We start from the raw sequence: 27,016 nt of genomic DNA, 5'->3' as shown, positions 1-27,016 counted from the left end.
ATTGTGGACGATCGCTGGGGTAGTGAGTGTGGTATCACCAAGGCATAAGACCGACCGGGTTGGTCGCCTTTATTACAATATATCACAATATCGGAATGCGCTAGGATTCGTCGCTGCTGGTCGGACGTTTCTGATATGCAGGTGTATATACCCCGACGCTGGCGCCTTCAACACCACCTCTATTGTTACGCAAATCTCTCCTTCTCTTGACCACACCACTATAGCACAGGATGACGCCGAGCATCATAGTCGGCGATGTCGCGAACGGCGGCCTTCGCACCCACGAAGGCCCTCCATTGCCTCCATCCAACAGCACCTACATGAGCGGGACAAACAGCACACACACCAACGGCACCAACGGTACCCACGCCAATGGAACCCATGATGCAACGAGACCAGAGAATGACGCCGCCCCAATCGCCATCTGCGGCATGGGTGTGCGCTTACCAGGCGGAATCCGCAGTTCATCCGACCTCTTCACCTTCCTCTTCAACAAGGGCGACGCGCGGAACATCGTCCCCCCAGACCGATACAACGTCGAAGCCTACTACGACCCTTCCGGGAAACCGGGCACCATGAACACAAAGCACGGGTACTACCTAGACGACATCAACCTGGGGGACTTCGACGCCTCGATGTTCGGCATGTCCAATGCTGAACTATCGACGCTCGACCCGGCGCAACGCCTCCTCCTCGAAGTGACACGCGAAGCACTCGAGTCAGCGGGTGAGGGAGACTTCCGCGGATCGAATATCGGGACCTTCATTGGAGATTTCACGGAGGATTGGCAGGATATGCAGAACATCGATCTGCTGAATCACCAGCCGTATCTGATGCTGGGGAGGTCGGACTTTGCGCTTGCGAACCGAATTGCATTCGAGTATGATTTGCTTGGGCCCAGCGTGACGACGAAGACGGCCTGCTCTGCGACGGCCGAGGCAGTCCACCAGGCAGTGCTGGCCATTCGGTCTGGGTCTTGTTCTGGGGCTGTCGTGGGAGGGGCGAATGTGATTATCACGCCGAGAACGAGCATCTCCATGTCGATGCTGGGGCTGTTGGCGCCGGACGGCAACTGCAAGACCTTTGATGCGAGTGCTGATGGGTTTGCTCGCGGGGAGTCGGTGTGCGCGCTGTACCTGAAGCGTCTTGACGAGGCAGTCCGAGACGGAAACCCCATCCGCGCTGTCATCCGCGCGTGTGATAGCAATGCTGACGGCGGGGATGGGTCGCGGACATTCGGGACACCGAACCCCAGGGCGCAGGAGGCGCTGATCCGGCAGACTTATGCTTCTGCGGGAGTGTCGCTTGGGGATACCAAGGTTGTTGAGCTACACGGTACAGGGACCGTGGTTGGGGATCCGTTAGAGACAGCAGCTGTTGCGCAGTGCTTCGGTGGTGACGACCGGCTTTATATCGGGTCTGTGAAGCCCAACCTGGGGCATGGAGAGGGTGCGTCTGCTTTGACGAGTATAGTAAAGTCGATCGTAGCATTGGAGAATAAAACGCTCTTGCCCAATATCAAGTTCAACAATCCGAACCCCAAGAGTGAGTACGCCAGTATGTTTCTTGCGTGTTTGGCAGAGCTGATTGTATATATAGTTCCCTGGCATCGGAATCTGCATGTCCCGGTAGAGCCAACACCATGGCCGGATGCGACGCAGGAACGAATCAGTATCAACTCGTTCGGTCTGGGAGGGTCCAATGTACATGTGAGTACTTTTAATTCTTTCCACTATCGCCTAGAATGGCTGTTTATGCATAATGCTTATAGTTGGTCCTCGACTCCGCCGAGTCCATGCGAGTCGCATCACAACCTTGTCAGCAAATGATCAATGGCCACAGTCTCCCCACGCGCAGGACCTTGTTCCTGATATCCGGAAACAGTGAACCGGCAATCACGGAGTTATCGGCCACTTACGCAGACTACCTGCAAAAGAACCCATCACGGCAGGACGCCATGGCTTACACTCTTGCCTCACGACGCGAACGTCTGAAGTTGGGCAGTTATTGCATCGCGGACGGTGTCAGCATTAGCAAGCCCGCTACTCCATCGGATAGCAAAGGAGTCCACGCGGTTGCATTCGTCTTTACAGGACAGGGAGCGCAGTGGGTGGGCATGGGCCGCGAAATGGTAGAAGAAAACATCGCCTTCCTTGCGAGCATCGACGAGATGGATCAAGTGCTGCGATCCGTGGAGCATCCTCCTGACTGGACCTTACGAGAGCTGTTACGGTTGAGTCCCTCGACAGACAAGGATGCGTTTACTCCCCCGGACGTGTCGCAGCCTCTGTGTGCAGCCTTGCAGATCGCCTACGTGGATGCCCTTGCGGCGTGGGATATCAAGCCATCCGCTGTCGTCGGACACTCCAGTGGTGAAGTCGCCGCGGCGTATGCTGCCGGGGTGTTGACAAGGCGAGAGGCCATTATTGCTGCCTACTATCGGGGATACGCCTGTGCGCGATGCGAGACCCCCGGGGCCATGGCAGCCGTCGGTTTGGGCAGTGAAGAGGTTAAGCGGTATCTGAAGCCTGGTGTCGTGCTGGCGTGCGAGAACAGCAATGCGAGTGTGACCATCTCTGGCGACGTCGATGCTGTCAAAGAGACCATGGCGAGCCTGCAGCAGGAAAAGCCCAATGTGTTTGTCCGCCAGCTTCGCGTGCCCATCGCATATCATTCCCATCACATCAGGGCCATCGGCGAGCTCTATAGGTCTTTAGTTTCACCATCTCTGGCGCCAAAACCCCCAACTGTACCATTCTACTCAACGGTCTACGGTCGAATAGTCCGCGAAAGCAAGGCCCTGGATGCCCAGTACTGGCAATTGAACATCGAACAGCCAGTACTCTTCCGCACCGCAGTGTCGAAGATGTTAGCTGATCTGTCCACCACCGCATACCTAGAAATAGGTCCTCACTCGGCCATGGCCGGGCCCCTTCGCCAGATATTCAAGGAGGCGGACAATACATCAGCACCGTACACGTCGGTTGCTGAACGGGCCCAAGACGCTGCCCATACTTTCCTTTCTGCCATCGGCAACCTCTTTTGTTTCGGTATAACACCGCGAGTCCCAGTCTCCGAAAACGCCTTCACTCTTCCTGACCTCCCCACCTACCCTTGGAGCTATACAACGCCCTACTGGTCTGAAACTAGAATGACGGCTGCCTGGCGCTTCCGTAAACACCGTCCACACGAGCTCCTCGGCCAACGGATCCTCGAGAGCAGTGATCTCGAGCCCGCATGGAGGAACCTCCTCCGCCTTAGCGATGTCCCATGGCTGATGGGCCACTGTGTTGAGAAGGACGTTGTCTTCCCTGCAGCTGGGTATATAGCCATGGCTGGGACGGCGGTATCCCAACTACCAGGTTCAAGATCAGAGTACACAGTACAGCATGTGAGTCTCGCCGCTGCAATGCTACTAGAGGAGGGAAAGACCATCGAGCTCGTGACGACGCTTCGCAAGCACGCCTTGACTTCGTCGAATGACAGTCGGTGGTGGGAGTTTTCCATTTGCTCTGAGACTAGAGGGAACTGGACGAAGCACTGCTGGGGTTTGGTCACGGACGGATGTGCCGTGGCCTGTCCGTCTGAACGAGACGTGGACGTTGCGCCGTTCAGACGCCCGGTTGATGCAAAACGGTGGTACCAGGCTCTATCGCGGACTGGGCTGAACTATAGCGATCGCTTCATTGGGCTTCAGGACATGACCGCCAGCCCTGTCGATATGAAAGCATCGCTGAGCATATCGGATCGGCAAACCGACGGCGAGAAGTACGTCCTGCACCCATCGACCCTAGATATCGTCTTGCAGTCCTGGTCCGTCGCAGCTACAAGGGGAGAGTATCGCCAGCTCGATAAGATGTTTCTCCCCACGTTCATCGAGAAATTCTACGTCGGACCGGGCGGGCACCAGGGCACGCTTCGAGTGCGCACAACGGCTCAGGAGTCTGCAGTGCTGGCGCTGGGAGATTCCTACGGAGTGACAGCTACTAATGAGGTCGCATTCGTGCTAGCAGGATTCCAAGGCACGAGGATGAACGGGGCCATCAAGCAGGACGCGCCCGCGACAAATGCGTGGTCGATCCAGTGGCATCCAGCCATTGACTTTGCAGACCCCGGGACCCTGGTCCGTCCTACGCAGGACATGACTGATGCCTTTATGTTGGCGGAGCAAGTTCGTATCTTGTGCGCCGTGCAGATTGCGTACGAGGCTGCTACTGTCTCGTCGCTGGCGCAGCCATTCTTCGCGCACTTTGTGGCTGGGGTGGCGAGGCAACTAGATCAGATCGACCAGGGCCAGTCCAAGGTGCGCGATGCCGTGGAACTCAAGGCACTCGATCGAGAAGCCCGGATGAATAAACTTGCCCGGTGGCGTGAAGAGAGCAAAGGGAGCCCCGTCGAGGCAACGGTCGAAGCGCTCTGGCGCACCTGCAAAAGCATCAAGGATGTTCTTCAAGGCCGCCAGGATTTCCTAGACCTCCTCCTCACAGACGGCACATTGCAAAAGCTGTACGACGAGTACAACGCTTGGTCTGACAACCGGGTCTTCTTTCAAGTCCTGGGTCTGAACAAGCCGCAGCTTCGCGTTCTAGAGATCGGGGCTGGCACAGGAAGTCTAACGGCAGTTGTATTGGAGGCTTTGCATTCCGCTACAGGGGAGCGGTTGTATGGGGAGTATACTATCACAGATATCTCGGCGGGGTTTATCAACCAGACGAAGGAGCGGTTCAGCCAGTACCAGAACCTGAAGTTCTCGGTTTGTGATATCGCGGTTGACCCGCTGGAACAGGGGTTTGAAGCTGGGTCGTACGACCTGATCCTGGCTTCGAACGTAAGTACATAGTGGAGCAATGATGGCGCGAGATACTTGCAGTGAACTGACAACCCCAGGTCTTACATGCCACGCCGAATGTGACTCAGACGTTGAAGAACTGCCGGATGCTGCTAAAGCCAGACGGACAGATATATCTGCAGGAGGTATGTTCAGAGGCCAAATTCCCTGATCTCATTTTCGGGCTCTTCGAGGGATGGTGGGTTGGTCGTGAAGACGGCCGCGTTGATCGTCCGGTGCTCTCTGAGGATGAGTGGGATACAAGGCTGCGACACAGTGGCTTCCAGGGTATCCAGTTCGCTATCCGCGACAATAACCACCCGGATCTTTTTACTATCAGTAATATCGTGGCTCGCGCTGGGTTTGACCCGGCCGAAGAGCACACTGAAACCAGGGTAACCCTTCTGAAGCCAAGCACTGAGTTGGGCCAGTTCGGGCAAGTCGTCAAAAGCATCCTCGAGGGTGCTGGATACAGCATAGATGAGTTCGAGTGGGGATCCAAGCTTCCAGAACAGCAGGACATCATCTCACTTATGGACGTTGACGACACTCGCCCTGCCCTGCTGGCAGACATCAACTCGATAGACCTAGCGAGATTCGTGGAGACGGTAGAGGATTTCTCTGGACAGGCACTTCTCTGGCTGATGCGGTCTGCCCAGACGGAATGCTTCGACCCACACCAGGGCAAGATGCTGGGAATGGCACGATGCATTCGGGCCGAGATGGCCATTGACTTTGTCACGGTTGAATTGGACAGACTTGATCAGGAGACAGGCCACGCTGTGGCGAGCATTCTCAAGACCGTCCGTCAAGCACAGCAGACCGTATCAGACACAGACGACAGCCTTGACATCGAGTCCGAATACGTTGTCCGCCAGAGCCAGATCCTCGTCAGCCGGATGCATAACCTCTCCGTCGAGAAGGCGCTGGCCGCCACTTGTGCCCCGTTTGACGCCAAACACCTTACTCTCGGCCAGCCCGGTATGCTCCAGACCATGTCCTGGGCAGGCCACAGGCTGGCCCCGCTGGCACCTGGAGACGTCCAAGTGAGGATCCTCTATGCGGGTCTGAACTTCCACGATGTCGCAGAGGCGATGGGGATCATGGATCCAGACGGGCACTCGGATAGCGACGGATACCACGGCCTCGGCGCAGAAGGCACCGCAATTGTCACTGCCGTCGGCGATGATGTGAAGCACGTTTCTGTCGGCGACCGCGTGGTATTCATGGAGATCCCCACTGGTGCCTTCGCGACGGAGCTACAGATGCCAGCGGACCTAGTTATCCGGGCCCCTGGGAACGTCAGCGATGAGGATGCCGCCGGTTTGACCGTCCCGTACCTGACTGTGCTATGGGGCTTCATGGAGAAGGCCCATTTGAGACGCGGTCAGACGGTGCTGATTCACAGCGCAGCCGGGGGTGTCGGTATTGCCGCCATCCACGTCGCACGGTGGCTGCAGGCGGACATCTACTGCACGGTTGGTTCGCCAGAGAAGGTCGACTTCCTGACCAAGGAGCTCGGCGTGCCCAGAGACCGCATCTTCCACTCGCGGGACGACAGCTGCATAGCAGAACTGATGCGCGCAACTAACGGAGCTGGCGTTGACGTTGTGCTGAACTCGCTCTCCGGGGAAATGCTCCATGCGTCCTGGAAGTGCGTTGCTCGCGAGGGCTGCATGCTCGACCTTGGAAAGCGAGATTTCCTTGGTCGTGGCCGGTTGGCAATGCGGCCCTTCGCTGACAACAGGTCGTTCGTTGGGATCGATCTGGCGGCTCTCTCGGTGCACAGCAAGCACAAGGTGGCTCCGTTGCTACAACTCATGGTCCAGCTTCTGCGCGATGAACAGATCTTCCCCTTGCACCCTACCACCGTATTCAAGGCCGGGAGGATCCAGGACGCATTCCGATACATGCAGAAGGGAGTCCACCGGGGCCGCATTGCCATTAAGATGCCTGGCAACCATGAAGCGCTCCCGCTCAGTCCGACAACGCCAAAGCCAACTTTCAAGCCGGACGCGGTGTATCTGCTATCTGGTGGCCTCGGGGGACTGGGTCGATCGGTTCTCTCCTGGATGGTGAGCCATGGTGCTCGCCATCTTGCCGTGCTATCTCCCACAGCAGGGACACGAGATGAGCATATGCAATTCATCGAGGAGTTGCGCGAACGAGGGTGCGAGTTACGCTGCTTTGCTGGGGACGTCTCCAATATTGGCTGCGTGCGCGGAGTGGTCCACGCTCTGCAGACTGCAGGCCGTCAAATCCGGGGCGTTCTACAGCTGGCAATGGTGCTACGAGATACCGGCTTCGTCAACTTGGACCATGCCAGCTGGACGACAGTGGCCAACCCCAAGGTGCAAGGCACGCTGAATCTGCATCATGTACTCCCTAACGATATGGACTTCTTTCTCATGTTCGGCACAACCAGCGGGACTCTGGGCGCATACGGACAATCCAACTACGCCGCGGCCAATTCTTTCCTAGACTCCTTTACACACTTCCGTCATGGCCTTGGGCTCCCCGCTGCCGTGCTGGACATTGCTGCCGTCGGCGACGTGGGCTACGTTGCCTCGACCAAGGACGTGGCCGAGCGCCTCGAGCGAACGCTCAGCCGGTTCATGAGCGAAGCGGACTTCCTGTACGGTCTGCAGCTTACCCTTGAACGCTCAGCAGATAAGTACACGTCGCCTCCGCCGCCAACGCCCACAACGGCATACCAGGACTCCGCCCAAATCATCCTCTACAACGAACTCACTCGGCCCCTGTCCGATCCCCAGAACACCATGTCCTGGCGCCGCGACCCGCGTCTCTCCATATTCCGCAACAACCAGGACTTCACCGCTGAGGCCGCCACGAGTGGCAGCGAAAGTCTCCGCAGCTTTCTCGCCTCGTTGCCCAGCGAGCCAGAGAAGCTGAATGACCCAGCGACAGTGACGTTTCTCGCGCAGGAGATCGCCAGGCGGGTTTTCTCGTTTCTCATGAAGGAGGACGTGGCGATTGATACTTCGCAGACACTCATGTCCATGGGCGCGGACTCGCTCGTCGCTATCGAGACTCGAAACTGGTGGAAACACGCGTTGGCAGTTGATATTACAGTGTTGGAATTGACTAATGGGGGCCACACGATGGTGTTCTTGGGCGAGTTGGCTGTTGAGAGGCTGAAGGGGAAATTCCTGCACTCTGCCAGCTAGATTCTCAGCAATGAATGAAACAAATTGGTACTACACCCAGTATTAATATAAGTAGTGGGGGAGAAGATATAGGAGACTTGTATTCTTACTAGTTTATAAACTTACTAGTAACTATCTAGCTTTATTAATTATATATTCTATATGTTACTCCACAGCAGGTATCTACTGGTTATCTGGGTTCAAAATGCAAGAGCGCCATCTATCACAAAACCAATTCTAGATATCCAGAGGCAACCGCGATCATGTAACATCTACTTTAATAATATAATTATTATTATTATTCTTAGTATATTTAGAGATTTTAAGATTTTTTAAAGTAAACCCCTAAGCCTCAGCCACGCGCTTATTAGGTTTATACCCGCTGGTATTCTATATTCTTATTAATAACTTTTTATTAAAATCTCTTAAATTCTAAAATTTAAAGTCTATTTTACTATATTCATAAATTATAAAGCTAATCTTATAAATACAGAGTATTTAGTATATAGTTAAACTAAAAAATATAAATAATTAATAAAAGTTCTTATAATAAAGCTTATTATAAGAAAATTACTAATTAGAAAGAGTTTCTTTATTTTTCTTAAATAAATACAGACTATAGTCACCTAATTATTTATCTATTATTAAATAATCATTTATTTAATTATAGTAAGATAGTAATACTAGAAAAGAAATAAAATCTTATTATTTAAAAAAAAGTTATATATAGTATCTATTCTAATAGCTTCTGGATAAAGCTAGTATAGAAATAAAACTTAAGATATAAATAAGATATTTTTATTAAATAAAAATAAAAAATCTAATATCCCGGGTATATAATTAAGATTTAATTTTTATAAATTTATTAATAAGTCCTATAAATTAAGTAAAAATTTATTATTAAAATTATTAGAAAAAAGAAAGTTTATATATAAAATATACTATAACTTATAATTTAATATTAAACTAAAAATTAAAATATTCTTTATATATAAGCTCTTTAATATAAAAAATCTAGGTTAATATTAAAATATTATTATATAAAAAATAAGTATAATATAAAGAAATAAACTATTCTTTTTTATTAAAAATAAAGTTTATTAAATCTTTATATTCTTTTATTTCTAGTTTAAGTATCTATTAGTAACTAATAATATTAATAATTAAAATAATCCTGCGACTTTTTTTATTTTAGAAACTTAATATCTAGAATAAAAATACTATATTTATTTTAAAAACTAAATTATTCATCTTCTAGATTAAATTTTTTTTATTATAAATCTAGTTCTTAAGTTTTACTGTGTAATAATTCTCTAACTTATAAGATATAATAATTATATAATTAAGCTAGTAAATAAAGACTTATTATAAAGCTATTATATTAGAAATAAGATTATTAAATTAAGTTAAACTTATAGTATTTTTTTATATTTTAAAATTCTTATTATATATACTAACTATCCTATAGATCTATATCTTAAATACTAATTATATATAACGGTATATTTAGACATGCACAACCCGCCCTGAAATCCTATACCCGACCCGGCCCGAATCCAGGTGGGTCCGGGTTGGGATGACTAAGCTAGAACCCGCAGCGGGTTTTTACCCGTTTGGGAAAACCCGTGTGGGTTTAGGTTTAACCCACTAACTCCGGAATGACGTCATCCGGCTAGAATTAGATATTTTCTAGAAATTTAATATATATTCTATTAAATTAATATTTAAATATTCTATTTCTTTTAATTAGAACCTAAAATATTATATAATAGTGGACTTATTAAGGTTTTTAAAAATATCTTAGCAACCCATTTCAAAATATATATTTTAATATAGAACCCCTAGTAACCACTAACCACCTTTCTAGACCTTATTTTTTAATATTTAAATTATCTATTTTTTTAGTTCTATATAGGTTTTTATATAAAAATTTTAATATTTTCTAAAAATTCTATTTTTAGGAAGGGTTTGGGTTTATAGGGTGTATAACCCAGTCCTGAACCCATAATCAATCCCTTCCTAAAAGGGATAGTATACTGATGATCATATCTGAATTAAGTCTAGCTTAGAAATTTTGGGTAGAACCCGCCCTAACCCGGCCTAAACCTATGAGGGTTTGGGCTGACCAATCAGATCCCCGAACCTGCTGCGGGTTGGGGCGCCTGAGGCCTCAACCCGGCCCAACCCAACCCATATGCATGTCTAGGTATATTCAGGTATATTTTAAAAAAAAGTTAATATTCTTTTTAAGATAGCTAGTAATTTATATCTAAAGCTCTAAAGGAAGCCTATTCACCATGATACGGGGCGTTATCGCGCGAATACTTAGAACACGGGGAGACGTAACAATTAACATATTAAGGGTGAGTCGAAACCCAGCGTGGGGTTGGCCAGTACTTAGTCAGCGCGAAATGCATCACTCTGAGAGCTCCAGCACCGGAGTGGGCGTTTCAATGAGGCTGATGTTATTATTATCCGGGAGCTTGGTCTGCCCTTTAACAATTCAGCTGGTCGTAACTTTGACTGGGGTGTTGTCTTAATTACGTTGCAGATAACGAAGAAGTAAGCAAAAGTAAGCAAAAGGTAGGGCAATATAAATATAACTATCGGAAATCATACCGGTAACGGTAAACATGGCATGAGAACTAAGTGCGCAGTCGTCTAGAACAGAAAGCATGCCCGTTTAAGATGAGACCACGACTATTAAGGGCCGATCTTCACACAATATGCGTACCCCGGCCAAAGGCCACTACAGTCCCCCTTCAACGCAGGATTAGATCATATAAGGTTTTAAGACTAATATTGTGCTGAGTAGCCATATCCGCGCAGTGTACCCCTATGTAAAGTTAAACCCTAACCATAGTCTAATAAAAATTAGCCCTATAGTTATAAGAAAGGAGTCAAAGGACTAGTATATAATATACTTGTTATTTTGTATATATTTCTTTTTATTATATGTATATATATATATATATATATATCCTTCTGATTTAATTTCTGACTAATATCACTAAATTAATACCATGTGCCACAATACTAATATAGCGGTTCTGAAGGGATTATAGAGACATGATACGCGGTTAGTCGAAGATCAGTCTGTATTCCAATAGAGTAAATTGCCGGTTCTCTGCCTGGAGAATATGTGATAGTGTGTCATGTGACGGCCGCTACCGGTGAGCGGCCGCAGCAATCAACACCCACTCGTCTCTCCATCCAACTCAGACAAGTCCTCTTCGCGAGGTAAGTTTTGCCCGATCAGATCCGCCATGGTGAGACAACGTGCCTGTGATGGGTGTTATCTTCGCAAGTCGCGGTGCAGCGGCGGCCAACCGTGTCAATCCTGCGTCCAGGCTGGATTCGAATGCTCCTATCTCAAACCGGTGGCAAGACCAGGTCCGAAAGGTCCACGAGCTGGAACGTACGCGCAGGTCAACAAGCGCCTGCAGAAACTGCGAGAGCGAGTCCCGACCAACTCAGGGCAACGGCCAGCTGCCTCGCCCAGCTTTTCAGTCGCTGGCACTGAATGGCCGGCACACCTGCACCTTCCGGATGTCTTGGGCCACCTAGAGACTTATGGACAGCGAATGTATCCAGTCTGGCCTGTCGTTAAGGCAGCTGGTCTTCAAGAATCACTCATGCAATACATGGAAAACCTTGAACTACGCGCGCTGGCCTTTGCAGTGTGCGCGGCGACCTGCGCGCAGCTGCGGTGCCATCCTGACGACGAAGCAGCCGGGATAGCTGCACAGGGAGAGTTTGCTACGGCTGACGATTTTGCCAGAGAATCGGATCGGTGCCGCACAATGTACGATTATCGTGAAAGCAATACTTTTGAGGCAGTTCTGGTGCCATTGTTTCTTCATTTCTACTACAGTGCGAGGAGCAAAATGCAGACCGCATCGCTCCTGCTCCGAGAGTCGGTTACATCGTGCCAGCTTCAGGGGCTAGACAAAGAAGATACATATCAATATATCGCACCAGAGAATGAGAGATACCGGCGGCGGGCCTTTTGGCTTCTCTATGTGACAGAAAGGGGCCACGCTCTCCAGCATGGAATTAATACCTGTTTGAAAGACTCCATCCAACCGCCAACGAGCATCTGTTCAGATGAACTTCACCTGGTTGAGGCCTTCGACAGCCTTGTGAGCCTCTTTATCTCTGTCGAGGGCGTCCTCGATCCTGGTGGCTGGCCTCACGGCTCGAATACCCTCATGTGCAGTAAAGAGATGCTCTGCCGACTACAGAATCAACTGCGCCAGCGACTCCAGTGGCCCACGGCATATCATGCCTTACAGAGAACCGATATTGCCATTACCCAGCAGTGGCTCCGAGTGCTACTCTGGCAGCTCTCCTTGAAGAATATCTTCCTGTCGAGCGCTTCTGCCGATGACAGTATGAGATTGACCTACCCGGTACATGTCGCACGCGACGCGATAGTCCTCCTTTCGAATATACCCCAGGACACATTTGTGGCACATGGCCCTGGCATGGTACGTACCTTGTCGCAACGATATACGCTAAGCTTACTTGGCCTAGGCAATAAAACTGTTTGAAATCACAAGTACCCTGCTGGATGTGATTCATTGTGTTCCCGCTCTGTTGCACCACAATTCAGGTGGAATATACGACACCCTGCACCATCTATGCTACCTTTTGTCATCTTTGGGCCACAAACCACATGGCCTGGAGGTGCTACAGAGGAAATTGGACGAATTAGGAATTCCATATCGCCAAATTACTGCGCTGTCTCCGCCTGAACATGGTGACTCTCCAGCCGTCGAACCGCTTGATGAAGAAGAATTGGATTCCCAGTGAACTGTGGCAGAAAACATTTTAAATGGGCACCGCGATATTTCATATTGCTAAACTATTTCAAAGTTTTCCACCATACCCGCCAGCTCCGGCACGGCCATCCAGAAACACCACGAAGGACTCAAATGGCTTTACAGCCACTGTGCCATCCGGTAGCACTGGGCGGCGACGCGAGTAGTTTTCCAGCAGTATAATCCCATTCTCCAGGATTGAAATGGCGTCCGCCGGAACAACCCAGTTTACCACTTTGCCAGTGAAGTTGGCCAGCACCAAAGCTGACTGGCCTTCGTAGATTCGCAGATAAGTGAATAGATCATCATTCATCTCATCAACCAGTTTGTACGAGCCATATACAAAGAGGTGCTTATGTGCCTTTCGCAAGCCAAGGACCTTTGTCCAGTACTGGAAGACACTGTCTGGGTTTCCCACCTGCGAAGCGGCATTCCAGTCTCCATAGTCATGATGAACGTCAATCCACGGACCGTTGGGCGCAGTCGTGAACCCTGCGAATTTACCATTGGTCCATTGCATTGGAGTGCGTCCATTATCGCGGGACTTTACTCGGAATTCCTGCAATGTCACATTGTGGAGTGTGGTGTTATTGGGATGCGCCGCGATCACCTCGTCCCAATGATTCAAAGTCTCAATGTCCTTAAATTTGCCAATGCCCCAGGTTTCTGGGACATTCACCTGACCGATCTCCTGACCCTGGTATACAAAAGGAGTACCCGTTTGGAGACCCAGGAAGGTGGCCAGCATCTTGCCGGCGGTGGCGCGGTGTTCTGGGCCCGCCGAGGTGAATCGCGATATCGTCCTGCCCTGGTCGTGGTTTTCCAGGTAGAGTGCGTTCCAGCCTCCATTATGGTACATGAAGTCTTGCCATTTGGAGACAATATGCTTCAGGTCCGACATTCTGTACTTGTGAGGAGAGAATTTGCCTTCAGGGCCGTGGTCAATGTCCATGATTTCGAACTGAAACGCCATGGCTAATTCGCCACGGTCGAATCCGACAGCCTTGCCAAATTCTGTTGGATCATACACGTTGGGCATCTCACCGACGGAAAAGGCATCATATTCCTGCAGGATCTTTCCCAGCTCTTGCAAGTATTCGTGGAGACGTGGCCCACAGCAGTAGTACATCGACCCGTGCTGCCATTGGGAGTTTGCATCGGTAACGGGCGCGTCTGGGAAGCTCTGGTCCTTGCTGACCATATTGATCACGTCCATGCGAAAACCGCTGACGCCTCTGTTTAACCAAAACCTCATGATACTGTGTACGGCGGAGCGAACTTTGGGATTTTCCCAGTTGAGGTCGGGCTGCTCAGGCGCGAACAGGTGAAGATAATATTCGTCGGTTTTCTCATCGTACTGCCACGCAGATCCTTACCCATACGTTAGTTATACAATGAGCAAAGGGTGCACGTTTGAGTGAGGACTGTACCTCCAAAGTAGGCTCTCCAGTTATTCGGCGGCTGGCGCACTCCATTTGCGTCGTACTTAGGCTTCTTCCATATGTACCAGTCTCTGAACTCATTGTCCCGAGAGCATCTAGATTCTTTAAACCATTTGTGCTGGTTCAATAGTTAGCAAGTTGGACAACAGCGACATGCCATGTACGACTGGCACTTTGACACTCACCTGATCCGAAGTATGGTTTACAACGAGATCCATGACATATCTCATTCCCCGTTCATGTAATCCCTTGATAAGGTCGTCCACATCTTTGATTGTGCCATATGGGGGGTGAATTTGATAATAGTCAGAGACATCATAACCCATGTCCACCTGCGGAGACTGGAGTATAGGAGAGAGCCAAACAAGATCCACCCCGAGAGCCTTCAGATAGTCAAGTTCAGAAATAATGCCCGGAATATCTCCAATTCCATCGCCATTGGAGTCTTTGAACGAAGCTGGGTAGATCTGATACACCGAGGCCTCTTTCCACCAGGCCGCATTGACAGGCGATGACAGGGGCTCGCCTGGGGTGGCCATACTGAGAGACATATTTTCGATGGTAAATACTGCGCTTGGACAAACCAGAAAAATCCTCGCTGGGGTGTGGTAAATACCATATTTATGTTCTAGAGCAGCTCCTCAGGAATGAACACCTCGCCTGCGACCATGTACAGCTGTACCTGTGTTGACCCACCACCTTCGCCGTCCCGATAATCATGCCGGGAATTTCCCCGATAATCCTGCCAGGAATCTCACCGGAAATCTCGCCGTTCTGTGGCCTCTCATTGGTCCCCATACTGCAAAAATTAACATGGGGCGTGTGCTTAATTAAAGCAGGTTTAGCGCGTTGCACTTGCGAGACAGGATGTCTTCTCCCAGACTCTCCACACCAAGGACAAATCGATCTGGGGAACAGAAGGTGGCAACGACAACCGCAGAGCAGTCTCCGGCTCTTCGGATCCAGAATGTCTATAAGATTGGATGATTCCCTGGCCGAGACTCTATCTCTGTTCTTCTCCAGGATCTGAAGGTCTCGCGAAACATTGTGAAATAAACCTATTCAGTCGCCCAATCCATTAACTTGAAGTATAGCAGCACCTCCAGAAGCTCTTCTACTACCGCCATCATGGTTGCTGGTGGTGGAGTTGTGTCTTCATCCGGCACGGATGTCTACCGGGCTTTGCCAAATAATACCAATGCCAGCTGGTTCAAGGACAAGGGCCTACGGCGTCTGAATTTTGGTGTCATGCTCATGTTCGCATCCGCTGCGGCCAATGGATACGATGGTGCTTTGATGAATGGGCTCCTGACGCTTCCTATGTGTGAGTATCTGTTTTTGTTTAATACCTCCTTTACCCCTCTGGCCTATACAACGCTGATGCGATCGCTCCATAGTCGCGAAAAATGTTGGCGAGGATATCAGCTCCAATATGGAGGGCCTGATCATTTCAGGTATCTCCCTGGGCGGCACTGTCACCTTTATACCAGCTTCCTACTTCGCCGATCACTTTGGCCGTAAGATGTCCGTCGGACTTGGATCAGCCATCATGATTATCGCCAGCGTTATCCAGGCGGCAACCACTGGCCGTTGGGCCTTCTTTGGCACAAGGATCACAATGGGTGTCGGGCTAGGGTTTGCGCAGACGGCCGCCCCTCCGCTGACGACCGAGATTGCTCACCCAAGACACCGTGGTGTCGTGACGGCCATTTTCCAGGCTACCTGGTACTGGGGTGCTATCCTGGCAGCTGCGGTGTGCTTGGGAACTCTTTATATCGAGGGGAATGCATGGTCCTGGCGGGTTCCTTGCCTCGTACAATGTGTCTTCCCGGCCATTCAATTGCTAGGGCTGCTGATTGTCCCAGAAAGTCCCAGGTGGCTCGTGTCGAAGGGCAGACGAGACGAAGCCTTGCAAATTCTCGCGCGCTACCACGGGAATGATGACACTTCAGATCCATTGGTTCAGTTTGAGTTCAGTGAGATATGCGGAGCAATCGATCTGGAGACCTCGGCTGCCTATAAGAGTGGTTGGTCTGCATTCGTGGCAACCAAGGGTACTCGACATCGTCTTGCCATTTGCATTCTGGTCGGGTTTATGATCCAGTGGGCAGGAAATGGTAAGCACCGCGCCCCTACAGCTTCTTGTCCTTTTCGCTGATTACTTTCCATAGGCGTCATCTCCTACTACCTCGCGCCGATCCTTCGATCGGTGGGCATCACCAATCCCAGCCAGCAATCAGCCATCAACCTAGGTCTCCAGGTTTGGAATGCAGGTTGCGCAGCAGGAGGCGCCGTTGCAGCCGAGAGGTACGGGCGACGCCCTCTTTGGATGCTGTCAACTGTGCTCATGCTCCTCTTCTTCGCCCTGGTCACTGCATTATCCGCTGTTTTTGCCGAATCGGCCATCAAGGCTGCCGGTAGTGCCGTGGTGGCATTCCTCTACCTCTTCTACGGCGCTTACGACATCGCCTACACCCCCCTATCGATTGCATACCCCGTCGAGATTATGCCGTTCTATCTTCGCACGAAGGGCCTGTCGTTGAGCCTAACAGCGCAATTTGCGGCGGGTTTCTTCAACCAGTTCGTGAACCCTATCGCTCTCGGTGCAATAGAGTGGAAATTCTATTTTATATACCTTGGGCTTCTTGTTTGCTTCATTGGCATTGTATACTTTGTGTTTCCCGAGACAAAGGGCCACACTCTTGAAGAGATTGCTGTTATCTTCGACGGTCCAGGAGCAGGGATGGAGGTGCAGCGGGATCTGGCTGCTATTATTGCAGTCGACAGGGAGATAAAGGCTCCTATGAAGGAGGAGTTGGAGCACGCTCCATGACTTATGTGTGTGCGCGCCATATACATTATATTCTGTCATAACGATAATGTCTTTGAGTATATATTCCTAAATTGCAGATCTCACGCCCGTGTATCGTTAACGGATGATGTTTATCTAGTCAGTCTCGAGAGTGCCAGACTTGGTGTATCCCGCCAATGGACTAGTAATTTTGGAGATATTCTTTAATAGACCAGGAATGTTAACCTCTCTGTTGGGGAACCTGCTTGAAACTGACAACTACTAAGGGCTGAAAGCTTTAGGGATTTGATTGGTTAAATATAGCGAGCGAAAGTCCTCCTGCTAGTACTAGTCCTTTTTAGGTAATTGTAATGCTTGACGAATCAGAAAGAGCGAGCTCCGGCCGCATTGTCTACCTGAAATCCCCCGCTGATCTGCATCTGCTTGCTGATAAGAGTAGACCAGATGCTATCTGGTGGATCATAATTAATAAAGGTCGAATGTATCAGGAAAAGAGTTCACGAAGTTCGTATACTATGATTCGCTAACGGGGCTGTGCTCCCGCTACCACTAGTCCTTTTTAGGTAATTATAATGTTGGACGAATCAGAAAGAGCGAGCTGCGGCCGCATTGTCTTCCTTCAATCGCCCCCACTGAAAAGCAACCTGTATCATTGAATAGAATCGGTGGATTTCAAAATCTTCCCCCGGATCTTCCTTATCTAGGGCTGATGGCGTCCAGCTGCAATTGACCTTCTTTTAGGAGTTTCTCAAGTACATCATATTTAAAATTAACAGCGAGGCTTAGACTCAATGGGGGCTACGCAATTTCAGTCTGCAGTTTTCCATGGCTATATAAATTATGGTTCTAGGTCTATCTCTCTGTTGTCTTCAAATCATTTTACAACCGACCCACTTTTCAGTGGTTCTTATTCAGGACTAATTCATCCTTCTATTGAGGCTTTATTTTCGCTGAATTCTTACCGAAAACACCTTTGTCTATAGCATCAAAGTCAGAATGGGGACGGCCGAGTTCTTTCACCGTCGCGATGGCGGGAAGGCTATTACAACTTGCCCGATGCCGCCGCATCTGGCACCTGGTGCGCAATTCAATGGTCTTTCGAACTCATAAACTAATTTATCCCAACTAGATGCATCCCAAACTTTTGTTGGTGACTTAACCTTTCACCACTTTAATATGATACTCTCTGGTGCTTGCACAGGTGTCACTTGTTTGGTGATCTTCGTGGTTATGGCGCGGCATGCAATGCATCTAAGTAATGCAAATCAACAGGTTAAGTAGGTTCAATAATCCTGATCCTGAAGTGACAGAGTACTTGGAGATACTGACAGCATTTAATTCAAGGATTTTGAGAATTGCCACATTGTTCCCATTATATACAATCTATTCATTCCTTTCAATCTGCTTTCCCAACGCCTACGTCTATCTGGTTGGATGGACAAAGGTTTTCCAAGGGGTTGCCCTCTATTGGTTTCTCATGTTGCTCTGCGATTTCGTTGTTCCAAATGACCAGCATAGAGCTGAGTTCTTTGCATCTTTGCGAATTCCAAAGATATTGAACGCCGCCAAAACAATGGATGGGCTGTCGTGGTTGAAGGTGGGTTATCTGAAATAGATACCGTAACAAGAGACTCAGCTGACTTTGTATATTTGCAGTCTACATGGCTTTTCGTTCTGCAGTATCCTATTGTTACTTTTATCCTTGCTATAGCGCAAAGCATTACGCAAGCAAAGGGAATCTACTGCCTTCAAGGAAAGAAAGTTTATTTTGCACACTTATGGGTAAGTGGATTCAGTGTATCCAGCTGTTGACAATGTATCTAATGCTATAGATAGCTCACAATCATTGGGATTATATCACTTGCGATGGCAATGACAAGCATCCTCAGGTTCCACGGAATCCTTAAATCGAATATGAAAGAACACAAACCAATGATGAAATTGTTGGCCTTTAAGATGATTGTTGGTCTTGAGTTCTTAGAGCAGGTCAGAAAGATTCACCCGTGCTCAATGCAAAGTGTAATGGAAATTTAACAAGTGACAGATTATATTTATGGTTCTTGACTCCACTGGCACCCTTAAGCCTTCTGCCACCATGAGCTATGCCGACACCATTATTGGCTTACCTACCCTGATTATCTGTCTGCAGGTGGTCCCATTTGCATTTCTGTTCTACTATGCCTATTCCATCAAGCCATATACAACATTGAACGTCGCTTGCACTACCAATCGGCAGAACCTTGTTGTCGTTGACAGTGAGACCGGCAGCTCCAGCGTAAAGCGCTACCAGGGTGGTCCGTTGGGAATTTATGCTTGGCTCGCATTGTTCAACCCAGGAGAGCTCTTCCGAGATATCAAAATGACATTCAATATGTTCCGTGATGCTAAAACGGAGCAGATGGAGACCGGAATGGGTGTGGGTTCCCAGATGTAACTCGTGAACTGGCGGTGGGCTTTCGGATAAGCCCTACCAGTTATAGTAGGAATTACTGTGATAGAGGGTTAGGCCCACGGGGTTTAAGAAGGAGGACTGTCCCTGTGGCATACAGCCGATAAGGCTACTATACCTCGATCAGGGAAAGATACCATACTAATAGCCCTCCATGGACGCGGTACACTGCAGGTATAAAAATTATACATCGTTGCTTCTATAACATACCACAGATTATTGGAATCCGCGCAGTGTAGTCTTATCCAGTGTATGTCTCTCCGAGGCCATCCCAGTCCATGGACATCCAGTCATTGGGAGAGATGGCACTGTTGCCATCATAGCCCTTATTTGGATCCTGTAAAATCGATGGAATAAATGCTTGCAAAGTTCCCGGCATGATAAAGGAGGCTGTCACCAGTAGTCAGCGGGAGGCATCCACGAACGAGATGTGAAAAGGCTCACGGTCATCAAAAATAATGCTATCTGGTATGGTAGTATCTGACTCTAGGCGAACCCCACAGCTTGAATCCGGTATTTCTAGGCTGATATCCACGTCTTTGCTGTGGCTAGGATCGCCTCTGGCGCCAACCTCACTCCGGGAAAGCACAATGCTGATAGTATCTGCAGCTCGCGCTGCTTCTTTCGAAGTGGATCGTCTGCGTGTCCAGACAGCCCTCGCACGTTGGAGTGTACGTCGGATTTCCTGTTCCCTCTCCATGCTTCGTCTATTATGGAGCAAGGAGCACAGGATCATTGCTGCCGTGAGAAACTGGTGATTCATGCTTGAGGTAACTCGCCAGCGCATCTCGTGTAGTTGTCCTCCAGCGCAAGTTTCTTCATCAAGCACATTCTGAAGATCGATAGTACCGATCGACGCATCAATGCATGTTTGTCGTGAGTAGCTGAAGCGGTCGTCCTGGTCAGACAGGAAGCGCTGATGGAGCATTGTCTGGCCCTTATATAACATATGCCTGATAAATAGACGAGCTACGATGACCTGTGGCGAATCTGTTACACTCATAGTTACCGGTTTCCACTTTAGGGGTGCTGGGATGCTATCCACCGCATCACGCAGGGTACGATCGACCTGCATGACCTCGTCGTACGAGCAGACCCTCGACCTGTTTGTGAGGTCGGCGATGGTACCGAGGGATTTGAGGATGCGTCCGCGAGCGATGATACCCAGAGCCGTTGTGAGTTCAGTCTCCGGCCGTGAAGGTGGCAGCTTCTTGGTGTCTTCATCGAAATCGGCATCATTCAAATTCCGCGGCTCGGCCGTATCACACTTCCAATCCGATATCATGCGTGGCATTCCCATCTGGTTGGATATCAGGACATCGCTCATGAGAACAGTTGCCCATACGCGGCGCCGCATCTCGCCCTGGAAAGCTGAGATCTTAGGGAAGTGGCTGGGATCACGATGATAACCCATACGCATCGCGAGATTGACTTCTACAGCGAGAAGGAACCACATATCCCTGTTCGCGTCCGTGCAAACACAGAATTCTGCGTAGTTGTAGTTTATGATGGTTTCCAGGACATACGGGCCCGATTTGGTATACTCGCCCAGGATCAAGCATTGAACAATCTTTTCGCGGTAGAGATCAATCTGAAGGGTTTGCGCCTCTGCTTCTGGGCCATCAAACTGGTTCGATACGATACAGGCGAGACAGATCATGCTGAAGAGCAGCCCGATCCACATTATGGGCATGCCCGAGGGGTCTGCCCAGAAGGCTTCGTACTACAGATCATCAGCACTGGGACCTTCCATGGGAAGTTTAAGGCTTGCCTCGCGCAGGAAAACGGGCCCATGGACAGTGGCTGGATTCAGCTATATGTCAGTCATCCATCATATATTTATATATCGACAGACACTTACCGGATGAGACGAGATCCAGGTAGTTGAAGTAGCGCGAGATGTAGCGATCCACGGCGTATCTGGGAGGCAGCGCCGCGAGAATTGCATCTCGAGATTCTGGACGGTAACGCCCATACAACAGGAATGCGCCATCCCGGCTCGGTAGACTTGAGTCTCTGACACTGTCCTCGGTCCGGCCTGGACTGTCAGCCAGTCGCAATTGTTCCTCCCGTTCGATATGCTCTTTCAGATCGGCTATGCCGCCCAAGATGGCAACCCAGTGGTCACCTCCGACATACTGGAGCTCCGAAGCACTGATTCGCATGCTTCCACATTCGGACTGCTCATCTATCGGGGTATCGCCCGTCGTTTTGCCCGTCGTGGTTGGCACCGATCGCTGCACACCAGAGTCGGTATTGGTTGCAGCCGAATCGGGCATCACAGACATAACAAGACGCTCCAGATGAACTAGACGGTCGTGCATGTTTGTTTGCGCTCTGGGTGTCCTTGATGGCGCTGGGCTGGCAACAGCTGTGCCGTTCTCTGGGTATGTGCATGTCTGGCCGCGGGCAGAACATAAAGAGCATGGCCTCTGACGGTCGCATCGTGATCTGAATGCTGTTAGCGTGGCTTATAATACAGAGAGCTAAGCTGACTTCCGACGCCTGCATTGATTGCACGACAGCTGGGGTTTTTCTCTGCGCCGACTGGTATCAGCATTCCGTCCTGTTTCGGGTTGATCCATGATGGATAGTACTCGTCGGGAATAAAGGAACGAGATGAAGAGATGAATGAAAGAAAGAGAAACAGAGATGAGTTTTGCTGCCAAGTAGCCCTAAGCAGCCCCGCGATTCCTCCGTTCCTCCTCCGACCCTCCGACCCTCCGATCTACTGCAGACTATATCATGCATCTATATCAAGGTGGCTCATTTCCGATTATCCTATATCCGATGAATCTGACATATTAAAAGCACCGCCAGACCCTCGTAGCGGACCGGAAGTAGCCACTGATCCAGTTCGTGCATACAGTTTCAATATGACTCTAGAACAACCAGAGAAAACCAGCCTGGAAGACGGAATTGTCGACTGGGACGGCGAAGATGACCGTGCTAATCCTCGCAACTGGCCAAAGTCCAAGAGGTGGGCGCACGTAGTCGTCGTCTCCATCCTGGCTCTTATCACGTACGTTCCCTACCGACTTGTCGAGCATTGGCTTATTTCTATAGGAACATGGCACCCACAATGTGTGCTCCCGGCATCAGCGCAATCGAGGCCGACTTGAACATCACCTCCAGTGTTGCCAGTACCCTCGCTGTCACTCTATATGTATTGGGGATTGCTATTGGCCCTATGTTCACGTCACCTCTCAGCGAAGTCTACGGGCGGACGCCTGTTTATCACGCCGCTAGTCTCGTCTTTGTCGCCTTCATCATTGGCAATGCGCTGAGCCAGAACGTCGCCCAATTCCTCGTCTTCCGCTTCCTCTCTGGGAGTGCTGGTGGTACTCCAATGGCTCTTGGTGGTGGGACCATCGCCGACATTACAACTATTGAGACGCGGGCTGTAGCAATGGCGTTATTCAGTATGGGGCCTCTGGCCGGACCAGTATGTCAATCTTCAATCTCCCACAGGAATTTGTTAATGAACCACCGTTCATACAGGTTCTCGGACCAGTCATCGGGGGCTTTGTCGCAGCAGGACCAGGCTGGCGTTGGACGTTCTGGTTGCTGGCAATCCTGGGGGGAGTCGCTGGAGTGACAGCGCTGGTAATCCTGCGCGAAACGCATCCAAAGATCATTCTCGAGCACAAGGCTGCCCGTCTCCGTGCGAGGACTGGCCGCTTGGATTTGCGTTCCAGGCTTGTCAGTGATGATTCACTCTCACCAGTCCAGGTCCTTCTTCAGGTCCTGATCCGCCCAACGATGCTCCTGTTCCGGTCGCCCATCCTCTTCGTCATATCCCTTTACGTGGCATTGGTGTTTGGAGTAATGTACCTCCTCTTTACAACCTTTCCCAGCGTGTTTGAAGGCCAATACGGATTCACGACATCCATATCCGGGCTGGTTTACCTGGGCCTGGGGATTGCCTTGGTCGCTAGCATGCTCCTCTTCACCACTCTACATGGCCGTGTACAGGCAGCGCGGATGAAAGCTGACGGGGTGCAACAGCCTCGACCTGAATATAGACTACTCTTAATGATTTGGTTCAGTCCGTTTGTCGGGCTTGGGTTGATCCTATACGGCTGGACAGTGTACTATCAGGTTCATTGGATCGTGCCTATCATCGGCACAGTCTTCATGGGATTTGGATCCTTTTTTGTCATTGTATGGCCTCGTCCGCTACCATTGTATTGATTAATGCTGATAAATGATGTTCAGATGCCCTCGCAGCTCTACCTGGTTGATGTGTTTGGGTCCCGAGCAGCGGCCTCTGCTCTGGGCGCCAACAACCTTCTCCGTTACATCTCGAGCACATTCTTGCCTCTTGCAGGCCCTTCCATGTACCGAAGCCTAAATTATAGCTGGGGGAATACGTTGTTAGGACTGCTGGCCCTCGCGTTTGTTCCAGGGCCCCTGCTCTTCTATCGGTACGGCGAGCGTCTCCGCGCCAAGTCGGTCGCTCCACGCGCGGTATAAACGGGCGATCCCTATATTCATGTATCAAGCTTAGAGGGGCGGATGGTGCAGACATTCTCGCTGGATTTATCAGTCGTGTCTCCACAGCTGTATATATACCTGATTGAATATTCAATTGTATTTCAATGGAGGCATTTTTTGTTCCCGGGCATTGAAACAATGGCTTGTGATTGCTGCAGTCAGCAGAGCTTCGGGCCGAGAAAGGGTCCACGGATGAGGAAAAGGAGTGCCTGGTGTGATTGTGATTCGCGCCGAGACTCGGGATTCCGAAACTGCCCGCGATACCTGCCCCTTCTTTCTGGCCCTTGGCAGGGATTATAGCGGGTACCTCTGTGCCCAGGCCGGGTGGCGAGAACCGGGCTGCTGCTACAGTCTTTCTTTTCGGCAGGTTGCAGCCCGGTTTCGGCTGGACGGTGATAAATGTTCTTCTTGGCTGCAAACTTATAAACTCAGATACTCGCAACCAGACACAACATTGTTGATTCCGGCCACTTGTAAGGACCCATGGCTCCGCCGGCCCCGCCTGCTGGACAAATCAAAATATTTCTGGACCAACGGAACGTTTTGGCATCTGATTACGTAGGGTTAACTTACGGGGGAGTCTTCACCGTTCGCTAAACAGGGTTAAACTGAAGTCAGATCACTGGAGATTGGAGACAGTGGTTTCTGGGGAAGTCTGGCACGCCCACCTCTCCATTCATAGACCAGAATTTCTGGAGTAACAAACATGTTATGATGCAGATTGCTCAATTTGCCGAGCCTTCTTTCCCTTCTCGGATCCTCACGTCTTATATATTGCCCTTCCTGTTCGCCCTTTTTATTCACAGGTTTACTCGTTCCTCTTTCCCTACTTAGCCCAAGGGCGTATTTCCCTCTCTCTTTTTTTACGATTTGTCTACTTTCACGTTTGTTGAGGCTTGATCTGGGGTTCCTACACAAACCTGACCCTTGACAGACTCAAGATGGTCGACAAACCTGCCAAAGAACCCACCACGATGGAGGACAAGACGCATACATCCGAATTCTTGTCCTCCACCCATCACACCAACCAAGAGAAAGACCAATTGTTCCACGGCCCTCCCAAGCCCACCACTTCCCAGGTGGAACGCTCTGGGGCGGATGGCAAGATTGTTCTCACCGAGGAAAGCTGCTATGAAGAGCTGGGCTTCTGCTTCCCGGCTTGGAAGAAGTGGATGATCATCTCAGTGATTTTTCTGGTCCAGGTATCCATGAATTTCAATACCAGTCTCTATTCCAACGGCCTCACCGGCATCTCGGAGGAATTTGGTGTTAGCATGCAGGCAGCACGATGCGGTGCAATGATTTACTTGGTTACTTATGCCTTCGGGTGCGAACTCTGGGCCCCTTGGAGTGAGGAACTTGGGCGTAAACCTATCCTCCAACTCAGCATGTTTCTGGTTAATATCTGGCAGCTGCCCGTGGCCCTTGCACCCAACTTTGCCACTATCATGATTGGCCGGGCATTCGGAGGGCTCAGTTTAGCTGGTGGATCGGTTACCCTTGGTATGGTGGCCGATATGTGGGAATCCGACACACAACAATACGCTGTGGCCTGCGTTGTCTTCTCCTCGGTGGGAGGGTCAGTCGTAGGGCCTGTCGTGGGTGGTTTTGTCGAGAAATACCTGGAATGGCGTTGGACGATCTGGATCCAGCTTATTTTTGGCGGCTTTGTCCAGATTATTCACCTTCTGATCGTCCCTGAGACCCGAACAACGGTCATGCTAAGCCAGATTGCTAAGAAACGAAGAAAGAATGGAGAGGAAGTTTACGGACCATACGAGATAATTCCCTGGAAGGAGCGTTTCTCTATGAAGGAGATTTGCATAACCTGGATCCGGCCCTTTAAGATGTTCCTGACAGAGCCTATCGTTCTGACACTATCGCTGCTGAGTGGTTTCAGCGACGCGCTCATCTTCATGTTCATCCAATCTTTTGGACTGGTATATGAACAATGGGGGTTTGATTCTGCTGCCCTCGGCCTCTCGTTTCTTTCGATCATGGTGGGCTACGTGATTGCCTGGCTCTCGTTCTTCCCTGTTATCAGGAGGAACATGGCCGAGCGACGCCGCAAACCTGACGATGAACGGGCGCAGTACGAGTCTCGGCTATGGTGGCTGCTCTACACAGTGCCTTGCCTGCCCATCGGCCTGATCGGGTTTGCCTGGACCAGCAGCGGGCCTCCTATCCACTGGATGGGCACCATGGTGTTTGCGGCTATGGTGGGAATTGCCAACTACTGTATCTACATGGCCACAATCGACTATATGGTGTGTGCTTATGGTCCATATTCTGCCTCGGCCACCGGGGGCAACGGCTTTTCGCGGGATATCCTGGCCGGTATCCTCACGGTTCCAGCCACTCCCTTTTATGAGAGTATGTCTTGCTGGAATCTGCCTGTTTGTTTGACGCTAGCTAACGGAGGTCGCAGATATCGGCGGGGAGCGCCATCTGGAGTATGCTTCGACCATCCTATGTAGGTTTTCTCACGATCCCCTGTCTGGTTCCACCCTTTCTAATGCCAAATAGTCTGCATTTCCGTCGTTCTAGTGGCTTCAGTGTACGTGATCTACTGGTACGGACCAGTACTTCGCAAGCGCTCGCCATTCGCCCAGCAGCTCTCTTCCCAGATGGAGGGACACTCGCACAGCCGACGGGCGTCCGCGATTGCGCCTGGTTCTGCACCTTGTTCTGCACCTGGTTCTCGCCGGAATACCCTGACTTATCATCAGGGATGAGAAGTCTGGGCTGCCCTGGCATCATGAGTGCGCTTTTACAAGCGTATGTGGTTGCTTTGGAATACAAATAGAATATACAAGTCACTTGATAACATTGACTTGCATGTAAATATTCAGCTTATCTTAGACAATGGTCTATGCATAAATGATATGATCCGCCATGGAATACAGAACTCACTTGACCACCTTAATCCAAACCTCTATACGGTGCACAAATGACTATTTTTCAGTGACTAACAAGCTACCTGCGAATGCTACCTAAG

The 27,016-nt window shown here is 50.0% G+C and overlaps 9 protein-coding genes across 9 annotated transcripts; 6 read left to right on the top strand and 3 right to left on the bottom strand.

Moving 5' to 3' along the window:
• Positions 1 to 230: 230 nt before the first annotated feature.
• On the top strand, positions 231 to 8,016 carry APUU_31762A (type I iterative PKS; the record flags this gene model as incomplete). The annotated part of the gene is made up of 4 exons (XM_041703002.1): positions 231 to 1,545; positions 1,600 to 1,709; positions 1,772 to 4,828; positions 4,888 to 8,016. 4 exons carry the CDS (start codon positions 231 to 233, stop codon positions 8,014 to 8,016), a joined length of 7,611 nt encoding a protein of 2,536 aa, XP_041555731.1.
• A 3,245-nt stretch (positions 8,017 to 11,261) lies between these two features.
• APUU_31761A (Zn(II)2Cys6 transcription factor) lies at positions 11,262 to 12,810 on the top strand (the record flags this gene model as incomplete). Its single annotated transcript, XM_041703001.1, has 2 exons — positions 11,262 to 12,485; positions 12,532 to 12,810. 2 exons carry the CDS (start codon positions 11,262 to 11,264, stop codon positions 12,808 to 12,810), a joined length of 1,503 nt encoding a protein of 500 aa, XP_041555730.1.
• A 57-nt stretch (positions 12,811 to 12,867) lies between these two features.
• APUU_31760S (glycoside hydrolase family 13 protein) lies at positions 12,868 to 14,799 on the bottom strand (the record flags this gene model as incomplete). The annotated part of the gene is made up of 3 exons (XM_041703000.1): positions 12,868 to 14,189; positions 14,249 to 14,378; positions 14,446 to 14,799. 3 exons carry the CDS (start codon positions 14,797 to 14,799, stop codon positions 12,868 to 12,870), a joined length of 1,806 nt encoding a protein of 601 aa, XP_041555729.1.
• Positions 14,800 to 15,388: 589 nt separating this feature from the next.
• APUU_31759A (uncharacterized protein) lies at positions 15,389 to 17,093 on the top strand (the record flags this gene model as incomplete). Its single annotated transcript, XM_041702999.1, has 3 exons — positions 15,389 to 15,584; positions 15,658 to 16,377; positions 16,432 to 17,093. The coding sequence occupies 3 exons, from the start codon at positions 15,389 to 15,391 to the stop codon at positions 17,091 to 17,093; spliced, it is 1,578 nt and encodes a 525-aa protein (XP_041555728.1).
• A 1,552-nt stretch (positions 17,094 to 18,645) lies between these two features.
• APUU_31758A (OSTA/TMEM184 family protein) lies at positions 18,646 to 19,506 on the top strand (the record flags this gene model as incomplete). Its single annotated transcript, XM_041702998.1, has 4 exons — positions 18,646 to 18,669; positions 18,729 to 18,854; positions 18,909 to 19,058; positions 19,117 to 19,506. 4 exons carry the CDS (start codon positions 18,646 to 18,648, stop codon positions 19,504 to 19,506), a joined length of 690 nt encoding a protein of 229 aa, XP_041555727.1.
• A 256-nt stretch (positions 19,507 to 19,762) lies between these two features.
• APUU_31757S (fungal specific transcription factor domain-containing protein) lies at positions 19,763 to 21,205 on the bottom strand (the record flags this gene model as incomplete). The annotated part of the gene is made up of 2 exons (XM_041702997.1): positions 19,763 to 19,911; positions 19,966 to 21,205. 2 exons carry the CDS (start codon positions 21,203 to 21,205, stop codon positions 19,763 to 19,765), a joined length of 1,389 nt encoding a protein of 462 aa, XP_041555726.1.
• Positions 21,206 to 21,244: 39 nt separating this feature from the next.
• Positions 21,245 to 21,845, bottom strand: APUU_31756S (uncharacterized protein; the record flags this gene model as incomplete). The annotated part of the gene is made up of 2 exons (XM_041702995.1): positions 21,245 to 21,324; positions 21,383 to 21,845. The coding sequence occupies 2 exons, from the start codon at positions 21,843 to 21,845 to the stop codon at positions 21,245 to 21,247; spliced, it is 543 nt and encodes a 180-aa protein (XP_041555725.1).
• A 552-nt stretch (positions 21,846 to 22,397) lies between these two features.
• On the top strand, positions 22,398 to 23,997 carry APUU_31755A (MFS transporter; the record flags this gene model as incomplete). Its single annotated transcript, XM_041702994.1, has 4 exons — positions 22,398 to 22,543; positions 22,588 to 22,966; positions 23,023 to 23,685; positions 23,740 to 23,997. The coding sequence occupies 4 exons, from the start codon at positions 22,398 to 22,400 to the stop codon at positions 23,995 to 23,997; spliced, it is 1,446 nt and encodes a 481-aa protein (XP_041555724.1).
• Positions 23,998 to 24,959: 962 nt separating this feature from the next.
• On the top strand, positions 24,960 to 26,753 carry APUU_31754A (uncharacterized protein; the record flags this gene model as incomplete). Its single annotated transcript, XM_041702993.1, has 3 exons — positions 24,960 to 26,391; positions 26,447 to 26,491; positions 26,545 to 26,753. The coding sequence occupies 3 exons, from the start codon at positions 24,960 to 24,962 to the stop codon at positions 26,751 to 26,753; spliced, it is 1,686 nt and encodes a 561-aa protein (XP_041555723.1).
• Positions 26,754 to 27,016: the final 263 nt, after the last annotated feature.

The sequence above is a fragment of the Aspergillus puulaauensis genome, chromosome 3, assembly GCF_016861865.1.
Source record: "Aspergillus puulaauensis MK2 DNA, chromosome 3, nearly complete sequence".
NCBI lineage: Eukaryota > Fungi > Ascomycota > Eurotiomycetes > Eurotiales > Aspergillaceae > Aspergillus > Aspergillus puulaauensis.
This window is presented reverse-complemented; position numbering and strand designations above follow the sequence as displayed.